The sequence below is a fragment of the Pyrus communis genome, chromosome 17 (genome assembly GCF_041283825.1).
Source record: "Pyrus communis isolate YQ-2024b chromosome 17, ASM4128382v1, whole genome shotgun sequence".
Taxonomy (NCBI): Eukaryota; Viridiplantae; Streptophyta; class Magnoliopsida; order Rosales; family Rosaceae; genus Pyrus; species Pyrus communis.
In genome coordinates, this window is record NC_142581.1 from 8,364,382 (window position 1) to 8,385,187 (window position 20,806).

At 37.1% G+C, this 20,806-nt stretch overlaps 2 protein-coding genes across 3 annotated transcripts; both read left to right on the forward strand.

Moving 5' to 3' along the window:
• The first annotated feature begins 1,869 nt into the window (after window positions 1-1,869).
• LOC137709133 (putative membrane protein At3g27390) lies at window positions 1,870-5,376 on the forward strand. 2 transcript variants are annotated; one of them, XM_068448258.2, is made up of 10 exons: window positions 1,870-2,001; window positions 2,485-2,593; window positions 2,721-2,913; window positions 3,137-3,273; window positions 3,365-3,653; window positions 3,784-3,890; window positions 4,044-4,209; window positions 4,301-4,496; window positions 4,591-4,831; window positions 5,009-5,376. In XM_068448258.2, the coding sequence occupies exons 1-10, from the start codon at window positions 1,908-1,910 to the stop codon at window positions 5,256-5,258; spliced, it is 1,782 nt and encodes a 593-aa protein (XP_068304359.2). In that variant the 5' UTR covers window positions 1,870-1,907; the 3' UTR covers window positions 5,259-5,376. The 2 variants fall into 2 exon arrangements, with proteins under 2 accessions (XP_068304359.2, XP_088544899.1); XM_088688773.1 differs by lacking the exon at window positions 2,485-2,593 and having other exon boundaries at window positions 1,871-2,001.
• An 11,500-nt stretch (window positions 5,377-16,876) lies between these two features.
• LOC137749248 (uncharacterized) lies at window positions 16,877-18,641 on the forward strand. The gene has a single exon (XM_068489351.2). The coding sequence runs from the start codon at window positions 17,398-17,400 to the stop codon at window positions 18,325-18,327; it is 930 nt and encodes a 309-aa protein (XP_068345452.2). The 5' UTR covers window positions 16,877-17,397; the 3' UTR covers window positions 18,328-18,641.
• Window positions 18,642-20,806: the final 2,165 nt, after the last annotated feature.

Here is a 20,806-nt window from a genome sequence, read left to right on the forward strand (position 1 = left end):
AGACAATCCTTTGCACGGGTAAGTGTAGAGGATTGCTAGGGGAAGGGGAACAAATATCTTCTAGCTTTCTCTCTCTTGTAGGGTAGAATGAATTGCTCTCTGAAGTTGATTTAATCATCTACTTTAGGTAGACTTCAATAGACTTTAGAAGTAATTTCTTTCCTTTTCCTAGAAGGATTTAATTTCCAATTAAAGATGGAATCTACACTAAAATAGGAAACAATCCTATGTTTCCTAAAACAAGAGAAAATCTCTACACCTGATGTCCTTTCCTACGAGTAGCCCAACAGGTGTGGGGGCATTTGTGAAGCCAAAAATAATCAAGAAAATTATGGAGGAGACACGTGGACTTTTGGGTGAAAAAGACAAAATTACCCTTGAGGCGCATTAGGATTCTTACGCACATGCAATAGATAATTAAAGCTCAATCAAGGTCATTGGTGATCAAAATAGTATTTATTCAAACCCTCTCACCACTCATCATCAAATCCTCACCCACAAGATAACTCCCAATTATTCTTTTCAAATTGGGATTAATTACCAAATTAATTGCAATATATTATTTCATAATATCTTGCAATTATATTCAAAATATCACCATAAGTGGCCGGTCCCTATTTCTCTAGATAGGGCCGGCCACACCCCTATATATAGCCCCATCACACCAAAATGACAGTTCATTTCTCTCCCTAAAATTCCCTAAACACTTTTTGTCTCAAATTTTAACCTTGGCATCAGAGATTCTTTGACCAAAGCACCCCTATTTATCGTGGGCGCGTGAGGCTCTTGGCTTTGATCTTACGTGTTATTATTTTGCAGGTGCATTTTCGTCAAAGGAAAAGAAGACGGAAATTTGCATCCACAATGATAAGTATAGTGCTGCTCTTTATTTATTCGATAGAAGAGAGTCTGGGATTTTGGGCTTATGGATCTGTTGAGCCTTTTGGCATGTTGGTCTTTTCAGTCTGTTCCTGAAGGAAGCGCCATACGACCACGAAAGTGATGTCATGTGTGTCGTTTCTCAAGTACTTGTAGACAGTGCTGAAACATGTTGAATGGTTGGATTTGATATAATGATATTTGGCCATTCTGTTCAATTTATTGGATTATATTTAATATTAAATACACACACACGCACACACACACGTTGTTACTTAATATTATGAGCTAGTGATATTGTTTTTAAATAATTAATATCAAGGAAATGAAAGCATTGAAAACTATTACGATAACTTAAGTGAGATGTAGTTTTGAACCTAGAACGCATAGGTGGAAACTAAAGACCTTATGCACTAGGATATTAAACTATATGCAACGATTTAGTATATTTCTCTCCATATATAAATGATAAATTGTAAGTTTGAGTCTCATAAATAACGAGTTCAATGTCAATTTATTTTTCAAACCCTCTTTTTTACTATAGAAAGCATCCCACCATACGTTTGTGACAAACTAATCTCTCTAGATACGGTTTGATACTGCATGAAACGGTAAGCTTTTGCCTTTCAAGTAAAACGGTATGCCAAAAGTAAGTTGGGAGCTCATATGATCCATGAGTGGGAGTCAGTGCAAAATTATCTCGTTTGCTTCTCTTTTTCAGTAGAGATGGTTGTCTTTGGGCTTGCAGGTCATCTGGGCCTTTTGGGGCTCTTCCTTTTTGCTCCCGCCGAACGCGTGACGATCCCCCAAGAAAGCGGTGTCGCTTGTTGTCGTGCGTGTCGTTGTCTCAACGCTCTCCCTTACGAACCCGTCGTTTGCCACGTGCCCGTCTCACATCCCCCTTGTCCCGCCACGTAACGTCTCCTCACCTGCACTCCGTCAAATCATACACTTTTTCTTTCACTCACTCTCTCTCTCATTTTATTAAATTCAGATTTTTTACCAAAAAGTATTACTTGAACGGTGCAATGGAGGTTCCTGTGGATTTTGTTGGGAAGCTATGGAGTTTCATCTCCTTTCTGCCCTTCTTTTTCTTGCTTCTCATCCTTGGCCTTGTCAAAGGTAATTAACCACACAGAGTTATTGCTAATCAATGTGTGTACATCTGATATGAACGATATGTGGTCAATATATGTCTATGCATACTGAACACAAATTGTATATCTACTGCGTTTATGTCCATGTTTATGTGCATATATATAAATATAGGATCTGTTTCCTCCCATACCGATACTTAGTCAATATTAATATTATTGCTATTGCTGATACTTTGACCTAGTTTTTAATTAAAACAACAATTTCCTTTCTAATCCAGCATTGCTATCGTTGATTTTATGACCTTATATGGTGATATTGATATCGATGATATTTTAACCGTTGGAGCATGTCAATATATTGTCGATATTGTTGATAAATTGAACTCTTCTTTTTGCAAGTGTAGTTCAACTTGACAAGAAAAACCCTTATCATGGGTATGCCAATTTATAGGTGATATATACATATGTGTTTTAGTAAATTAGTAATAGTGTAGGTTTTGCTTGGCAGCTACAATCATTGGGCCAGTGGCGGCGGGAATTATCGTGATTGGAAATTTATCTGTAATTGCTGGCCTTTGGATAGCTCATTTCATCTGGACTTACTACTGTGTAGCAAAGTATGCTTACCTTGTACTAATCTTTATGATTATGAACCGACATTATAAATGTTTTTATCGTTCTTTATACTATGTGCTTTGACATTTCCAACTTTTCATAGCCCTACTATTTCCCTAATTATTTCAGGAGCAAGAGGCTTGGGCTTGTGTTGAAGATCCTTGTGCTGTTATTGCTGCCATTGCCTCTTGTCCTTTGGCCGGTCCTCGGAGTTGTTGGAAGTGTTTTAGGTGGAATCGGATATGGGTTTTTTGCTCCCCTTCTTGCAACATTTGAGGCTGTTGGCGAGAATATAACCGACAAGTTCTATCATTGCTTTGTTGTATGTTTCCTTTCTCCTTGGATTTTTATTTTTTATTTTATTTATTTTTTTTATAATGTATTCCGAGGGGCCATTTGAACAATAATAACATCCAGCGCTATGGGGGATTTTCATGATTTGTATCAAATTCATGTCCCTAACAAATTGTTTGTATGGAGCTTTCATTATCGATTATAGTAAGGTCTTAGCAATTCATGTTAGCAGCTCATGTTTTGTGTGCTAGGATGGTTCTTGGTCGACAATCAAAGGAAGCTTCGTGGTTGTGCAGGATCTCACAGATTTCTGCTTCCACTCTTACTTCTCCTTCATGGATGAGCTAATTGAGCAGATACCTGCGGATGAAAAGCCATTGGATATCGAGTGAGAAACTTTACTTCTGAAACTCGTCCATTACTTGGTAAAAGAAATTACATAGATGGATTTTTTGAAAAATTTTGGTTTCACTTGGCAGGTTATTGAAATTGCCAGCTTCTTTGCTGGTGAGTCTGATTGGAGTGCCGGTGGATGTGCCTTTGATTACAATGGTTGCGATATGGAAAAGCCCGTACATGTTGTTCAGAGGATGGAAGAGATTATTTGAAGACTTGATAGGCAGAGAAGGACCATTCTTGGAAACAGTATGTGTACCATTTGCTGGTCTTGCCATTATCCTATGGCCTTTGGCAGTTGTGGGAGCCGTGGTAGCTTCTTTCATCTCTAGCTTCTTTTTGGGACTATATAGTGGTGCTATTGCTTATCAGGTAGGCCAATTAGTTGCCTCTTATGATAATTTTGTTGTGTTTGGGCATACTATTGGAACTTCTTAGTATGTGGATAGGTTCATTTTTCGTAGGAAAGAAGGTTTCCTTAATATGATGTGTGATTTTTCAGGAAGACTCGATCCACCTTGGACTTGCTTTCATAATTTCTGTGGTTTCACTGTTTGATGAATACGTGAACGAACTACTCTATTTGAGGGTAGGGTCTTGCTTTCCAAGGTACGTCAGGGATCCCCGTCCTTCTTGTAGACTTTATATGAATGATTGCCCTAGTGAAATGTTTTGTCCAAAAATAGGGAATTTTACTTTCCATTAGGCCATTACAGCTTAAAGTCTTTTAATTTGATCATGAGACATCCCTGTGACAGCTAGGCCAATATACCGTAGAAATATGAGTTCTCGCCTGGAGGGGAAAAAGTATGGTAACAACGAGAAAAATGATTTGGAGAATGGTGGTGAAGGCTCATATAAATCAAAACTTGTCTCACAACGATCAAGAACATGGAAGCAGGCAATTCAACGTTATAAACCAATCCACGTAAGGAGTTGCCAAAATACAAATATAATCAACATGGACTCGAGTTTATCTGTCATTTTAATGTGACAAAATATTTTTGTTATTGTCAAAGGTGTGGGGCTGGCTGTTTAAATCCTGTGAGATTAACGGCCGGATACTCCTCCGTGACGGTCTGATAGATGTTAAGGACATAGAAGAATGCCTTCTAAAAGGAAATTGTAAGAAGTTGGGGATCAAACTACCTGCTTGGTCTGTGATGGAATGTCTTCTTGCATCAGCGAAGTCGAACTCGTCTGGGTTGGTCATATGTATGTTATCTGACTTAGATCTTTTTACTCTTTGCTTAATTGATATGTGTTACCATGAGCTTAATCATAGTTAATTCTAATTTGAATCCCATAGCTGATGATGTAGAGTTGACGAAGGCAAATGGACCTAGGGACAAAGTGTTTGAGTGGTTCATCGGACCTTTGTTGGTCATGAAAGAGCAACTAAAGAATCTCCAATTGGAAGCGAATGAGGAAATGAGTCTCAGAAACGTGTTTATGAAATCCAGAAATGAAACACCCGAGGAGTGGGACGATACAGAGTTTCCATCGGGAGACCATGTCAGACGGGCGCAGTTGCAAGCCATATTTAGGAGGTGCGCACATTCATTTCATTATGTAAATTGCTCTAGCCTCGATTGTGTTAGATATTCAGATCATCATGTCATTAACGTTGATCATTCTCGTGCACATGATCAAGTTGGTGCTTGTTTTCTTTAGTTGTACGCTACCTCAAAAGCAAATAAAACTTTGACAAGCTCTTTTCGTATCAGATTGCAGGGGCTTGTAGCATCTATGTCGAGGATACCAACTTTCAGACGGCGGTTCAAGAATTTGGTGAAAGTGCTGTATATAGAAGCGGTTCAGGCTGCTGCTTCAGACAGCCATATAGGAGGAATCTTAAACCCTGGTAAGGGTGCCAGTAGCGTCATTGGAAGCAAGGACACAAGAGATGGTGAAACTATGGACAGAGGCCGGAACAATACACACGACAACGGGTCATATGGGATAATGGGGGTGTAGTATGAATGAGTTCTTTTTCAAACTACCCTTCCATAGAAATGGAAGCTTGGCATGTCTAATGACTCTATTTCGAGTTAAATTTTAGCTAAAAAGCTAAAAACGGAAAGTTAGTTTAGGAGCTCGCTAGGAAATTTTAACTTACAACCATATTCTAATTTAGCCCTACTTTGGTACTGAGATGCTTTTGAAAAAAGTGGATATAAAAAAAAGTTGAGTTTTTTTATGTTTGGTAAACATTTAACTTCAGCTTGGTTTTTGGGTAAAAAAAAAAAAAAAGCTAAAAATATAAAGCTGCAAAACTCAGTTTTGAAAAATTAGTTTTTTTTGCTTGTCCAGCTTTTGTGCAAATTAATTTCGCAAGAGGTGCTGAGGCTTTTAATGAAATTTTACCCAAAATGGTCTTTAGCAATTAAATAAATTATATATTATACTCGTCGATTTTATCGATGACTCCGCCACATCTTTTTCAATGGTGAGCATAAAAATTGGAAAATCGTGAAACCGAATCGAATCGAGTGAAAAAAAATCGTGTTGACCAAAATCGATCAACCTTTGACTGAGAGCGAGACCGAATTGTTTTGAATCGGTTTCGGCTCGATTTTAGGCTTTGGAAAATCAGTTCAAACCGAACTGAACCGTGAGGATATATTTATATGGGTTTTATTGCATATTAGGCCCAATCTTATTTACCCACTGCTTTGCCAAGTCCAAGTCTATCTTGTTTTTCTTAAGCCCAAATCATTTCTATTACACTCATCTTATTGATTCAAAAGCCCAATCCATACAATTACATAAAATACCCTAGCTCTCAATCTTCATTTCTCATAATTGCTCCACACTCAAGGTGAACTGCACATTCCTCTCTTAGACTCTCACTTCAACCTTCTCTCTCTCATTCATCAATTCTTGAATTCACACCCAGCCTTTGTCTTCTCGTCCTCTCCCGTTCCTTTCTTTTCTTGCCCCACACCCAGCTTCATCTTCTAGTCCTTTTCGTCTTATCATCTTCGCCTTCTCATCCTCTTCTTCCTGTTTCTTTCATTGCCGACTCCACACCCATGCTCTCTCATTCTCCTTATTGATTTTGGGTTGAAAAAATGGGTTTGATCTTGAAGGGAAGGATTTGTAAGAAATCGGTTTGAAACCGGAAACTGATGAAACCGAACCGGAACCGTTAACACGCCGAACCACACGGTTTTAATGATTATTTTAGGTGGAACCGAACTGCACTGGAACCGTCAAGAATAGCCAGTTTGGTTCCAGTTTGAGAGAGAAACCGAATCGAATCGGACCGTGCCCACCCCTAGTCTCTTTTCCGTCCTCTCTAACTCTGAGCTTCTTCGGATTTTTGGGATAGGAGCGGCGGAAGATTCGTCACATTTCTGGGCTTTGTCAAAATCTGGTTACACAAAGAATGCTAGATTTGCACCCTTCTACTTGACACCCAAAATCTCAAAGGGAAAGCCTCAATGCCTTCACCGCTAACACCAACGGTAAGTCCTGAAATCGGAGTTCATCCATCTTCCACGAGTGAAGATGAATGGCCATTTGCGTTGGACCCAGAAGGAGCTGAAGACATGTTGAAAGCTCCAAAACAAGGGCGGCGAGTGGAAGACAACCAAGTGGTGGTAGTTGTGGGCAATAATGTTGTCGAAGAAACCTCTAACATGAAGGGAACTCTCCCACGACTTCTCCCAAATCTCCTTCGAGAGAGCAGGGATAGTGTTCGAAGGATTGCAATTGGTGTTGCTGTGGTGGTGGTCTTTGACAAAGGAGTGGAATTTGTCGGCGACCCAGCCTTCCTTAGGATATGGCAGAGAAAGATAGAGAGAGGGAGTGGGCGGCGGAAGAGGAAAGAAAATACAGGTTTTGCAAAAGAGGAGAACTGAACCTTGGAGAAGAATATAGAATAAAAAATTATGATTCCATAATAAAATAAAAGATAAAGAGTAATAGTTGTATAGTAAATAGATATTATAAATGTTGGATTATGATTTCTTGTTAAACATTGGATTATATGTTTAAGATAAAGTTTATAAACATTTTTCTTTTAAAAATAAATTATATTTAGTAATGCACCTTTATTTGTTAAGAAAATTAAATTAATGGCACATCACTATAATACTGCTTTTCTTTTCTTTCTTTTTTTTTTTACAAAAAAAGTTTACCAAACATTCTGCTGCTTTATTTTACAACTGCTTATTCTCACAGCACATCAGAAGCAGTTTTTTTTTTTCAAAGCACAGCAATACCAAACCAGCCCTTAGGGAGTAGTAATAATTCTGAGCCAATAGGAATATTTATTGTTAAATTTTAATAAGTAACGTTAGGAGCTCATTGTCATTCCTTACTCTAGATTCAGGAGCTCCAAGAGGCTTTTCGATTTTAGGAGTATAATACATTCAATTCGGTTTTTTTAGCTTGGGTTCAGTTTTTTCGAACCAACTTCTACCATCCACTCATGTTTTAAAATAAGGTACTGTTAGGGAGATTAAATTTAGAGTCAAAATTGTAATTAAATGATGTGTTACCAATAAGAATGAGCACGTTTAACAACGCTTAAGTAATAAAATCATTAACTTTCATGTTTTTAATTTTCAAAATTTTGTCTATAAATTTAGTTTTTATAGCATTATCATTTTAAAGATCTATTTCTTTTTAATCATCTCTACTAATTAATGAAACTCTCTTTGTCAACCAAAAGATGGTGAAAAGATAACTTAGTCTTCTATCATGCAAAAAAAATTATGGGCAATAGTGTAATTTCACATGTCCAAATTTTACTGTTTAACATTTACCAAAAAAAAAAAAAAAAAAAAAAAAAAAGCCAAAAACAAAAACCTCCCACTCCCCCCACATTCTCTCTTTCTCTCTCTTTCTTTATCTATCTCTCTTTGTCTCACTCTCTATCTCCTTCTCATTTTCTAAAAAAATGTGTTCATACACACAAAGTGTGTAGGCAAATGCTAGTATTAAAATATTCAAAGAACTTCAATGGGACCTACCGCCAGCCATCAGTTAGCAATAATATAACAGCAACAAAATTTCATTTTGCAACTTACCATTGGAGCAACATTAGAATACTCTAAAATCTTAACATTCATGAGTCTTCAGATGAATTTAGCAGAAGAAAGTCAGAAAATACAGAAAGGCAGCGAAGAGAGAAATGAAGAGAGAAGTAGAGAGAGGAAGAAACTGAATAGTCTTTCTAAATTACATCAATCTAAAAGATTATTTTACACATGGATAGCTATATATATATATATATATATAGTTGCTCACAATTGATGACTTAGCACTCTCTTTCTTAACCAACTAACTTGTAACTAACTATAGTTGACATGGCATGAGGTGTATGCTAAGCTATTATACATCCTCAGTTATTATCCCCCCTCGATCTCAGCTAGGGTAACCTAGTATGAGATTGCAACAATAACGAACAAATGCAGCCCCTTCGTCAAGATATATGCAGTCTGGTGTTCAGTTGGCACATACTGAACTTGTAAATCCTTCCGTTGAACTTTTTCATGAACAAAATGAAAATCCGTTTCCAAATGTTTAATTCGTGTATGAAACACAGGGTTTGAACAAAGAGCTAGAGCAAATAGGTTGTCACAGTGCAGCAATGGTGGCTCAGAAATGAACTGATGCAAATCCTTTAACAACAATCTTATCCACACAATATCAGCTGCACAATGTGCTAATGCTTTATATTCGGCCTCCGTAGAACTTCGTGATATCGAGGCTTGCTTCTTAGACTGCCACGATATAGGATTTGGACCCATGAAAACGACAAACCCAGTAACAGATCTCCTTGTATTTGGATTGGCAGCCCAATCAGAATCGGAGAAAGTAGTTAAAGAGGTATCTTGTGATGCTGAATATGTAACACCACATTGCACAGTACCTTGAATATACCTGAAGATCCTTTTGACTAGATCAAAATGTATATCAGTATGATTATTCATGTATTGACAAGCCACACTCACATCATATGACAGATCTGGTCTAGTGAAAGTTAAGTATTGCAGAGCACCAACTAGACTCCTATATGCACTTGGATCAGCCAAAAGCTTACCTTTAGTGGCTAAAAGTTGAGTATGAGGCTTACATGGAGTTGCAATAGGCTTGCACCTATCCATTCCAGCTTTGTGAAGCAAATCTCTTGCATACTTAGACTGGTTATGAAGATATCTCCATTTTCTTTATACTCAACCTGTAATCCCAAAAAATAGGCCAATCTTCCCATATTTTTCAATTCAAACACATCACCAATTTCTTGAATTATAGCCTGAACTTTATCCTTGTTGGACCCAGTGAGAATAATGTCATCCACATATAGCAATAAGATAACAATATCAGTTCCATCATGTTTCACAAACAAACTTGTATCAGATTGAGACATTTGGAACCCCATTGTAGGCAGATATCTTGTAAATTTGGCATTCCAGGCTCTTGGGGTCTGTTTCAAGCCATACAAAGATTTAACCAACTTGCATACATAATCAGGATGTATAGAATCCACAAAACCTTGTGGTTGCTTCGTATAAACCTCTTCCTCTAGTTCACCATGCAAGAATGCATTCTTGACATCCAACTGTCTTAATTCCCATTTAAATTGGGTTGCAAGAGAAATGATTAACCTGATTGTTGTATGTCTCACAACATGACTGAATGTCTTAAAATAATCTAAACCATGTTCCTGATTATACCCTTGAGCCACTAATCTAGCCTTATACCTTGAAATAGAACCATCAAGATTCTTTTTCAGCTTGTAAACCCATTTACTACCAATGATAGCTCTGTGTGTAGGTGGAGGGACTAGCTTCCATGTGCCTTAGCCTTTCAATACATCAAACATTTCTTGCATTGCTCGTTGCCAATTGACATTTGTTGCTACACTTCGAAATGTTGTTGGTTCTGCAAGATCACTAATTTGAGCCATAAATGAGAACCCTTCAGTATAATAGGGATCTTGTTCATTAATTTGTAAAGTTGACAACTAAGGAAAGCTAGCTATAAAGGTTGAATAGTCTTTTCTTGAAATAGTCCCTGCTTGTAACTGAGTTTGCATCATTGAAACAACAGGATCAGATTGATTATGCTCAGGTACTTCAGATGAAATTAAAGGAATAATTACCTTTAATTGTGCATAATTGTGGACAGGTAACATCAAAGCTTTGTGTTGAGGAGATGAGTGAATTGTTTTAGGCGACTGTGAAGATGTTGTTGTTGAAATGTTGTTGCGTATCCCAATTGTATTTGCACTGGTCTCATTAGCATCTGCACTTGTTGAATGTGTAGAACTCACACTTACTGATTCATGTGTCATATTTCTGCCATCTAATTGACCAGAGCTAGGCTGCACTGGAAGTGTAACAATAATTAGACTATTCACAGAACTATCTCTTTGAAATTTACCGTGAAATGGATACTTGGTATGATAACCCGTGAATTTGTAAGGAAATACACTCTCATCATGTATAACATGCCTAGATATAATCAGTTTCTGAGACTGCATATGAAAACATAGTACTCCCTTCTAACCTTCTGCATAACCAACAAACACACATTGAACAACCCTTGCTTGCAATTTGTTCTCATTATAGGGCCTGATATAAGGATACACTGCTGTTCCAAATATCTTGAGATCTTGTAAATGAGGCTTTGTACCAAACATCAACTGATAAGGTGACTTCATCCCTAATGTTTTACTTGGCATCTAATTTATGAGAAATACAGAATGTGCACATGCATGAAACCACTAGTTCTGAGACAAATTAGCAATGGTCATTAAAGTAATTGTAGTCTTTATGATATGTCTGTGCTTCCTCTCAGCTATCTCATTCTGTTGAGGAGTGTATGGACATGAAATCTTATGAAATACACCTTTAAGTTTCAAAAAATCATCAAACTGTTTACTCATGAATTCTCCACCTCTATCAGTTTGCAAACATTTAATTGTTACATTAAACTGATTATGGACAAAGCTGAAAATTTTCTGAAATACACCAAAAGCTTCTGATTTATTGACTAAAGAAAATATCCATACATGCCTTGTAAACTCATCAACAAAACAAACATAATATCTATATCCTTTTATAGACCTAGTTGGTGAAGGACCCCAGAGATATGAGTGAACCTTCTAAAATGGAAAAATACATGTATTTGTCCTATTTGGAAACACCTGCCTCGACATTTTACCAGAAATACAGAATGAACATACATGCTTCTTGACATTCATTGTAGTAGCTATATCTGAGTGTTTCATCATCTCTGAAAGCACTTCATTGTTGGGATGGCCAAGCCTTTGATGTCAAACTGTAGACTTCACTTTATGTCTAAGTAATGCTACTGACTTCTGAATTGATGGAGACAAACACCTTGGAAACAGCTTTAATGGAATCCGAAACAACTCACCATCCTCACTCCTTCCTTGATAGATGATAACTTTGGTTACCTTGTCCTGCACATAGAAATTTACATCATCACATATAAACCAACATAAATTGTCTTTGCACAGTTGTTTGACAGAGAGTAAATTCACAACTATAGTTGGTACATGTAACACATTTCTCAAGATCAAAGAGTAAGACAGTGTATTTAAATGTGTAGAACCAATATGTCTGATCGGCAAACCTTCACCATTGCCAATTATAATCTTGTCATTTCCTGTATATGAAGTAACTTGTTACAAAGACTCAACATTTGCAGTCATGTGATGTGAAGCTCTTGTATCTATAATCCAAGAATCACTAGGCAAGACTGTTGGTGGAGCTTGGGCTTGCATTTTTGTGAGAGTAGGAGCAGGTGGTGTCCCTTGGTAAGCAAAATTATTTCTGTGATAACAATCTAATGCACTATGCCCTTTCTTGCCACAAATCTGACATTCCAGGACTTGTCCTACTGAGCTTGGTTGGGTAGATTTTCTCCAGCAATTAGGTGATATATGCCCTCTTTTGAAACAAATCTGACACTCAGACACTATATTAGACTTTGTCTCAGTATAACCAGTCCAAGATTGCCAGCTTCCTCCATTTGATTTGCCCCCAGAATTACCACCTCTATTGTTTCCATAATTTTGAGATCTGGAAGTACCATTCCCATTAGTCTTAGAGCCATATTGAGGTCGAGAACCATTATTATTAAACAGTCTTGGAGTATTTGTTGTCCCCACAAAACCATAAGCATTTGCACCCTCATGATACACCGAATCTTGAGACTGTGGAAAAGGATAAGAAGAAGGAAACATCACTAAAGTTTGAGACTGTGGAAAAGGTATATGTATTGGAGGTTGAGACTGTAGAAAAGAATATGGTATCTGTGTAGCATTTAAAGATGATATTCCTGATCTATAATGTGCTTGAGACTGTGGAACAGGATATGGCATCTGTGCAGCATTGGAAGATGATGCTCCTGCACTATAATGTCCTCCAAAAATAGAACTTGCACTTGGTATTGGTGTTAAAGTACCTCCAGTGATGAAAGGGACATTATCAGAGTTAGTAGAAGACCCTTGATGCATTAGAGAATAAGAACTTGACCCAGTATGCCTTTGCATATACAATCCAGCATTATTTGGAGACAAATTATGAATAACGGAATCAGCTTCTCTTTCTACACACAATAGCTGCTCCCTAAACTCTATTAGTGTCATAGGTGTATCTCTTGTAAAAATGACAGTTCTTATAACAGAATATTCTCTTGGTAAACTAGACAATGCTGCAACGATGAAATCATTATCACTCACTACTTCTCCAACTGCTATTAACTGATCTTTAATATTTCTAAGACGAGACAAATAATGATCAATTGAACTTGCTCTTTTTTGCATGGTCTGAAATTCTGTCTTAAGGGTATTAACCCGAGCTTTAGAAACAAATGCATATCGATCTTGCAAATTGATCCAAGCTTCATTTGTAGTTCTAGACCCTAGCACATACTCAATTGACTCATTCGGCAGAGTAGCAATTAACAAACTTAGAAGAGCAAGATCCACAGACTCATATTCCAAGAATGCATCAGAAACTGCATTAGTAACCCCTTGATCCACACTCACTACATACTTTGGTGGACATGGAATAGAACCATTAAATTGGCCAAACAGTTTATAACCTTTAAGAATAGAAGTAAATTGAAACACCCACTTCGCAAAATTTTTATCATTCAACTTGATTGCCAACATGCCTAAAAGGCTCTCTACTTTCACAGATGATGATGACATTATGTGTACACTTTGTAAAATAGCAATCAAGTAAACAAATACCCAATTCAATACCTTCAACCACAGTAAAAGATCAACCAAGAAAACAGAATTACGAAACAGAATCAAGCTTAATCAAGAAACGGCTTCATGCCCACAACAAACTACAAGAATCAAGGAATGGCTTCGTGCCCTCAACAATCTACAGCGAAGTAATCAACAATGGCTTTGTGCCCACTACAAATAAAAAATCAAGAAATGGCTTCGTGCCTCCAAGCAGACATATTTTCTCACAACTTTCCAACAACTACCAGTAATCACAGAGATACCTAGAAATTAGGTCAAGAAAAATGAGAACAATTTCACTTGAATCTGCCACTGTCAGCCCCCAACACAAAGAAAATCGCCATTGATGGAGTATCAAGAAAAATATCAACAAATCCACCGAGACGTAGCAACCCTTAGTCCTCACAGCAGAATCATTGGCTCGATACCATCTTAACATTCATGAGTCTTCAGATGAATTTAGCAGAAGAAAGTCAGAAAATACAGAAAAGCAGCGAAGAGAGAAATGAAGAGAAAAATAGAGAGAGGAAGAAACTGAATAGTCTTTCTGAATTATATCAATCTAAAAGATTCTTTTACACATGGATAGCTATATATATATATATATATATATACAGCTGCTCACAATTGATGATTCAACACTCTCTTTCTTAACCAACTAACTTGTAACTAACTATAGCTGACATAGCATGAGGTGTATGCTAAGCTATTATACATCCTCAGTTATTATAAAAATGAGGCAATCGGAGATGCAAAGGACCCGTGATGTATATTTAAACTAACCTAAATAATAGATTAATTTAAACTAAATTTAACTTGCAAGTGCATGAATCAATTGTAGCAATATATGCAAATACGAGGTCGATCATACATGGATTGCTTTTAATACCAATTTAACCAGCTGATTACGCGAAACTTAACTTAATTAGGAAACAAATGATTGATTAATTGATTGCTAAAAATAATTAAAACTCCAACTTAATATCAAATGAGGAATATAATTAACAAAAACACACAACCAATGAAGGTTTAAACAAATCAATAAGATGAAAGCCTAAGGTCATGAATCCATCAATAACAATCCTATTCCCTTTTCTTCAAGCCCATTACTATCCAATTACCCTGCCAATATTTAAAGTTGTTCATTCTAATATATGAATTAATCCGTGGTCAGGCATCAACTCGTGTGTCTGTTCGTGACAACTATATTGGTTAGGCATATAGTTAAACACATAAAAACCCATTAAGCATTGAAGAATCATGTCAACCAAGTAGGACTAGTTTGATATTGGTCATCCTCACTAGTTTATCTACTCTTCCTAATCTTAGTTCCAATAAGTTTAATTGATTGGTCATCCTCTTAGATTTATCTAATTATCAATTAGTCATCCTCTTAGATTTATCTAATTATCTAGAACAAGTTCACAATGATGGCCAGTCACAAGAACATTCGAAACTAGAATAAATTAAACACAAAGATTAAGAATTAAACATGGCATGTAATCGAATAATAATCAACAAGATACTTCGGAAATAATCATGTCATGGTTTCATCATAAACCTTAGAAAAGTAGTTTAGTTACACTTAGTCATAATAAAAATCACAAAAGAAGTCATGGAAGAAGATAAAACCTGCAAAAGAATGGTAAATGCACGCTAAGCTTCCCTCCTTCACTTTGGACGAATTTTTGTGTACTAAGTTCACTTTTTGAGATAGCCTAGGGCACTATATTTATTCTAGTAAAACCTTAAAAAGTCTAGTAGAAACTATCCTAAAAGAAAACAAATTCCTAAATAATCAATGAGAGAAACTAGGAAAGAATCCTTCTTGGGTTGGAAAACACGTCATCTGAATTGCACGCCAAGTTTAAGGTTGATTTATCTTCTAGAAAATTCTGTAAAAATATGATAAACGTAGCTTTATCTCTTATCTTTCCAGGCATATATCGCACACCACTAGGAAGGAATGCCTTCAAATCATCTTTCTCCTACAGCTGCGCATTTCTAACAGGAAAACAACTTTTGCGGGATGGATTTGTGAAACTGGAATGAATGGCTTAATGGAAAATTATGAAATTCGAACATAACGATCTTCAGCCTTTTAAATTCCTTCTCCAATTGGCTTTGCATCAAAACTCCTCTGGAAAGTCGAATTATCACCAAAAGCATTCTAAGTGTGCAGATTGGCTGAAATTAAGGAAAAGAAAGTAATAAGGTTCTTTTAGGACCAATTCGTTAACAAAACATAAAGATAAATGATATGAAATAATAACAAATAATGCACTTATCAATCTGTTTACATCCTCAATTTTTCATTTTTCGCATTGGAGATGCCCGTATGATTGGAGATAAAATCTTCAGCTTCCCTCTATATTTTGGCTAGGGGGCACATTCAAGGAGTCCATTGGAGTTCGAGTCTTCCAATTCGTGTAATTGAGCCTCCACCTTTACCTAGACCTCTAACCCTTCTAACTGTTTCGACAACTAATCTTGTAATTCATCAATGAGAGAGTGGAGGGATGTACCTGCAAAAGACACATCCCTCCACTCTCTCATTGATAGATTACAAGATTAGTGAGTGTCCAAGTGTCTTTTGCAGGTAAATCCCCTTGCTCTCTCATTAACTGATGGTAGATTAGTTGTTGGTAGAGAATTGGAAGACTCGAATTTTTCTGCACCAACATTGACATTCTCTCCTTTTTAGATTATTTTCTTGGGTTGGACTCCAACGAGTTTGGCCTATAACGAATAGAGTTATGATTAGTTTTTTTGCTGGTTCTCTATGATCAGATTAGAATGGGTAAGCTTTCACATTCAAGTATATTAAAGGATAACAGGTGAATGGTTTTTCATTTGGTGCGGATTAGTGGATTAATAGTTAGTTGTTAAGGGGGAGGAGAGTGCAAGTGGCCATTTACCACAGTGGTGGAAAGATGTTGAACCCTTGCTTGACGATATGACTAATCTAATATCTAATTTAACAAAATCTATCATTTGACAAAAGAAAGGAGAGGACAGTCGGAAGGATTGAACCCGCACCATATTACATAGACAATATTATTTTCTACCAATGCATTGCAGTTTAACGTTCAATTTAAATTGTACCGATACCTTATTTAATTTTTACTAAGTACCATAGACGGATTTAATTTACTTTTCTTAGTTTCCTCCAAAGCTAAACCAAAAAACAGAAAGCAAATTGATAAGGAGGAAGCTGTAAATAGAAATAGTAAAAGATCTTGTTTTGTTAACTAACCCTTCTGTTTCGGCAACCTCTTAGATTATAGCCTTTAAAATGGAGAGTTTTTTCTCCCCAAAACAAACTGCCTCTTCCATTTCTCTCTTTCTCTCTCTTCACCAACCCCTCTCTCTCTCTCTCTCTTCTCTCTGTCAAACCAGTTTCTCCTCAATCTCCATCCATGTCAATAGGCCATATCCAAGGGCACCAAGAATCCCAAAGATCCCAAGAGGTTAAGTTGTAAGTTCCAAATATCCAATCCCTTTTCATTCTCATTAGCATTAGATTTCAAGATCCACAATTGAAAAAGGAAAAAAAAAAAAAAAAAAAATCAATGTGAAACTTTTTACCTAACCTATTCAATGATTGCTAACCCAACAATTTTACATATTTGTTGGTGTAGCACATGAAAATGGAGGTGGCAATAAATATTTGATTATTAAATTGCTACCGATCAAACCTTAAACATTACACATCTCTTTCTCATCCTCAATCCGCATGCTTATTCAATCTGCGATATTATTATATTTTTTTCCGATCATCAACTCCTATCGGAAGTATACATCGGTTTTGGTGAACAAATTTCGCGACTCTAGCATTGTTGTTTTGAGAAAGCATCTACATTTGCAAAGATGCAGTCTTTGAGTCGATCAATACGAGGTCAATCGTTACATGAGCCTCCACCATTTGCAGAGAAGATCACAGAAGACCCTGTGACAACGAAAACCGCACAAAGCACGGTGACTTGCGTCTACCTTGCAAATATTGCGACATTTTGGCGGAAGGTGACGATCATATGGTGTAAGAACCTCATGAACCATTCCCTCAGCATTCGGATTGATAGCTTAGACGGCGGTTTTCATTATACGTGCAAAATCGACCTAAAGCCATGGCATTTTTGGAGCAAAAAAGGGTATAAGTCATTCGAGGTCGAAGGGAATCAAGTGGAGGTTTATTGGGATCTTCGTTCTGCAAAATTTGGCGGCGGCCCAGAACCTTGTTCTGACTTTTATGTTGCTCTTGTTTGCGATGAGGAGATTGTGTTGCTATTGGGAGACATGAAGAAAAAGGCATACAAGAGAACAAAATCCAGACCAGCCCTTGTGGAGGCACTTTTATACTACAAAAAAGAAAACGTGTTTGCCAAGAAAAGTTTTGCCACAAGAGTGAAGTTTGATGAGAATAGACAAGAGCATGACATTGTCGTGGAGAGCTCAACATCGGGCTCGAAAGACCCTGAAATATGGATCAGCATAGACGGGATTGTGTTGATTCATGTCAAGAATTTGCAGTGGAAATTCAGAGGGAATCAGACCGTGCAGGTGAACATGCAACCGGTGCAAGTTTTCTGGGACGTGCACGATTGGCTTTTCAGCAGCCCCGGGACTGGGCATGGGCTGTTTATTTTCAAGCCAGGGCCGCCGGAATCAGAGAGCGATCACGACAGAGATGGCAACGGCGGCATAGACAGTGATAATAGCAGTCCTTATTATTCAACTCAGACTAGTAACTCAACATCTTCCGACTTCTGCCTGTTTCTTCATGCATATAAGATTGAGTGAGGGAAACTAGCTTATAGAAAAAAGAAAAAAAAAAAAAAACAGAAAATGGTTGTAAAATTGTAAATTATGGTCGTAGCATTACTTCATATAAAAAGGTACTCTAATATTCATTTGATAATTTGTAAACTGAATTTTTTTAATTGTTGGTGTCACCCGTTTAGTGCTGTTATAGGATACTGGGCAGCCTTTGGTAGGGAAGGTATTTGGAGGATGATGAATGGTGGGAGGCATATATAATAATGTAAAATTGTATTCATATTATATATGCAGGAAATTAAGAAAATTAAGGTCTAGAAATGCTATTCCATGATCTCCTACTTATACTTGCAATTTTTCAAGTAGATTGATTATTATATTCTTGCCATTTTTATTTTCTGTGTGTGGAAAATTGGATGGGTGTTGGTATAATGTGGATAAGGCTAGGGTTTAAGGACTGATATTGCTGTTAATTTTTCAGGATAAGAAAGTGAAAAGAAAATGCCTCAAGTCAATATTCAAGTATCAAACGTTACGACATTGAACTGATATGTTTTAGAGTTTAATTGTAGCCCAAACCATGAAAAAGGGGTGGATGAATTGGTTCATGTTACACTTGTTTCGATAGATTAATCCAAGGCAAGTCATGTAAAATTACTTTTGATTTTCTTATTTACTGCTGTTAAATTGGTTGAAGTGGAAAAAGTTCTACCGGGTCAATGGTCAAGAGAATATTCTAGCAAATTAGGGTTATATATGAAATTTTAGCGAAAAGTTCATCCAAATTTTGAAACCACCTGGGATTCAGACTAGCTAAGCTGCTTCCAATTTCAACAAAACCTCATCTGTCTTTAACTTTTAGGAGATGTATGTCAAAACATCGGCCATTATATTAAATTTGAATATTTATTAATCTAACTTATTTTCATTTGGCTTTTTAGCCAAAATGATTTATGAGATTTGTATAACACAGAACCTTGGTCCCTAAAATTGAAAATCAATAGAAATGGTTCCTGAGATTGTCCGTCATCCATTATTTTGGTTATTCCGTTCAAAAACTCTGTTAAGCAGTCTTGGAGCTCACACCGGAAAAAGGATTTTTGGCTAAAAGTTTGGGCAATTTTCAAAGCTTCGTAACTCAATCGTTTTTTAACCAAATTCGGCCCATAATATATCAAAATGAAGATAGGAAAGTGTAGAACAAGACTATACCTATTTGGAAGCCCAATGGTTGTCGGAGATGGCCGGAAAATAGCCTGAAAGGTGACTGGTCTAAGGGAAAACTGGGAAACTCGCAGAAACTGGGTAAACTTTAAACGTTCACAACTTCTTCAATACTCAACGAAATCAAGTGATTCAAAAACGAAAATCATACTTCCCGATGAGACAAAGAGAATGGTACCTTATGTAACATCCCACATCGCCCAGGGTGAGGATCTTGTAAGTCTTAGATGTATATTCTCATCTCTACCTAGCACGAGGCCCTTCGGCAGCTCACTAGCTTCGTGTTCCATTGGAACTCCGAAGTTAAGCGAGTTTGCGCGAGAGCAATCCTAGGATGGGTGACCCACTGTGAGTTCCCAGAAACAAAACCGTGAGGGCGTGGTCGAGGCCCAAAGTGAAAATATCGTGCTACGGTGAAGTCGAACCCGGGATGTGGTGGGGGCACGGGCCGGGATGTGACAATTTGGTATCAGAGCCACTATGTTGTTTAGTGCGAGTGTGCTGACGAGGATGTCGAGCCCCTAAGGGGGGGTGGATTGTAACATCCCACATCATCCAAGGGTGAGGATCCTATAAGCCTTATATGTATATTCTCATCTTTACCTAGCACGATATCGTGCTACGGTGGAGTCGAGCCGAGGATGTGGTGGGGGTTTGGACCGGGATGTGACACCTTAGCCATCGAGAAATGTACCATTCTCTTTGTCTCGTCAGGAAGTATGATTTTTGTTTTTGAATCACTTGATTTCGTTGAGTATTGAAGAAGTTATGAAGGTTTAAAGTTTACCTAGTTTTCGGCGAGTTTTCCAGTTTTCCCGTGGACCAGTCACCTTTCAGGCTATTTTCCGGCCATCTTCGACAATTATTGGGCTTCCAAATAGGTATAATCTTGTTCTACACTTTCCTATCTTCATTTTGATATATAAATAAATATATATATATATATATATATATATAGGTTGAATTTGGTTAAAAAACGATTGAGTTACGAAGTTTTGAAAATTGCCCAAACTTCCGGCCAAAAATCTCAATTTCCGGTATGAGCTCCGGGACCACTTTACGGAGTGACCAAAATAATGGATGGTGGACAATCTCAATGACCATTTCCTATTAATTTTCAATCTCAAGGACCAAAGTTATGTGTTATGCAAATCTTAGGGACTATTTTGGCTAAAAAGCCTTTTCATTTTATCAATAAATAATATGTGACGTTTGTATGTTACATTGAAAAAGTGTATAGTACTTTCACTTTTTGGGAAAAAAAGGCATACTTTAACTA

What these genes read in the sequence shown, in the direction of transcription:
- LOC137709133 (XM_068448258.2), top strand. Translation starts at nt 1,908, where the DNA reads ATGGAGGTTCCTGTGGATTTTGTTGGGAAGCTATGGAGTTTCATCTCC. An exon ending in GAAAAGCCATTGGATATCGA is followed by an intron (nt 3,274 to 3,364) that starts GTGAGAAACTTT and finishes TTCACTTGGCAG; the next exon opens with GTTATTGAAATTGCCAGCTT. An exon ending in CTCGTCTGGGTTGGTCATAT is followed by an intron (nt 4,497 to 4,590) that starts GTATGTTATCTG and finishes TGAATCCCATAG; the next exon opens with CTGATGATGTAGAGTTGACG.
- LOC137749248 (XM_068489351.2), top strand. Translation starts at nt 17,398, where the DNA reads ATGCAGTCTTTGAGTCGATCAATACGAGGTCAATCGTTACATGAGCCT.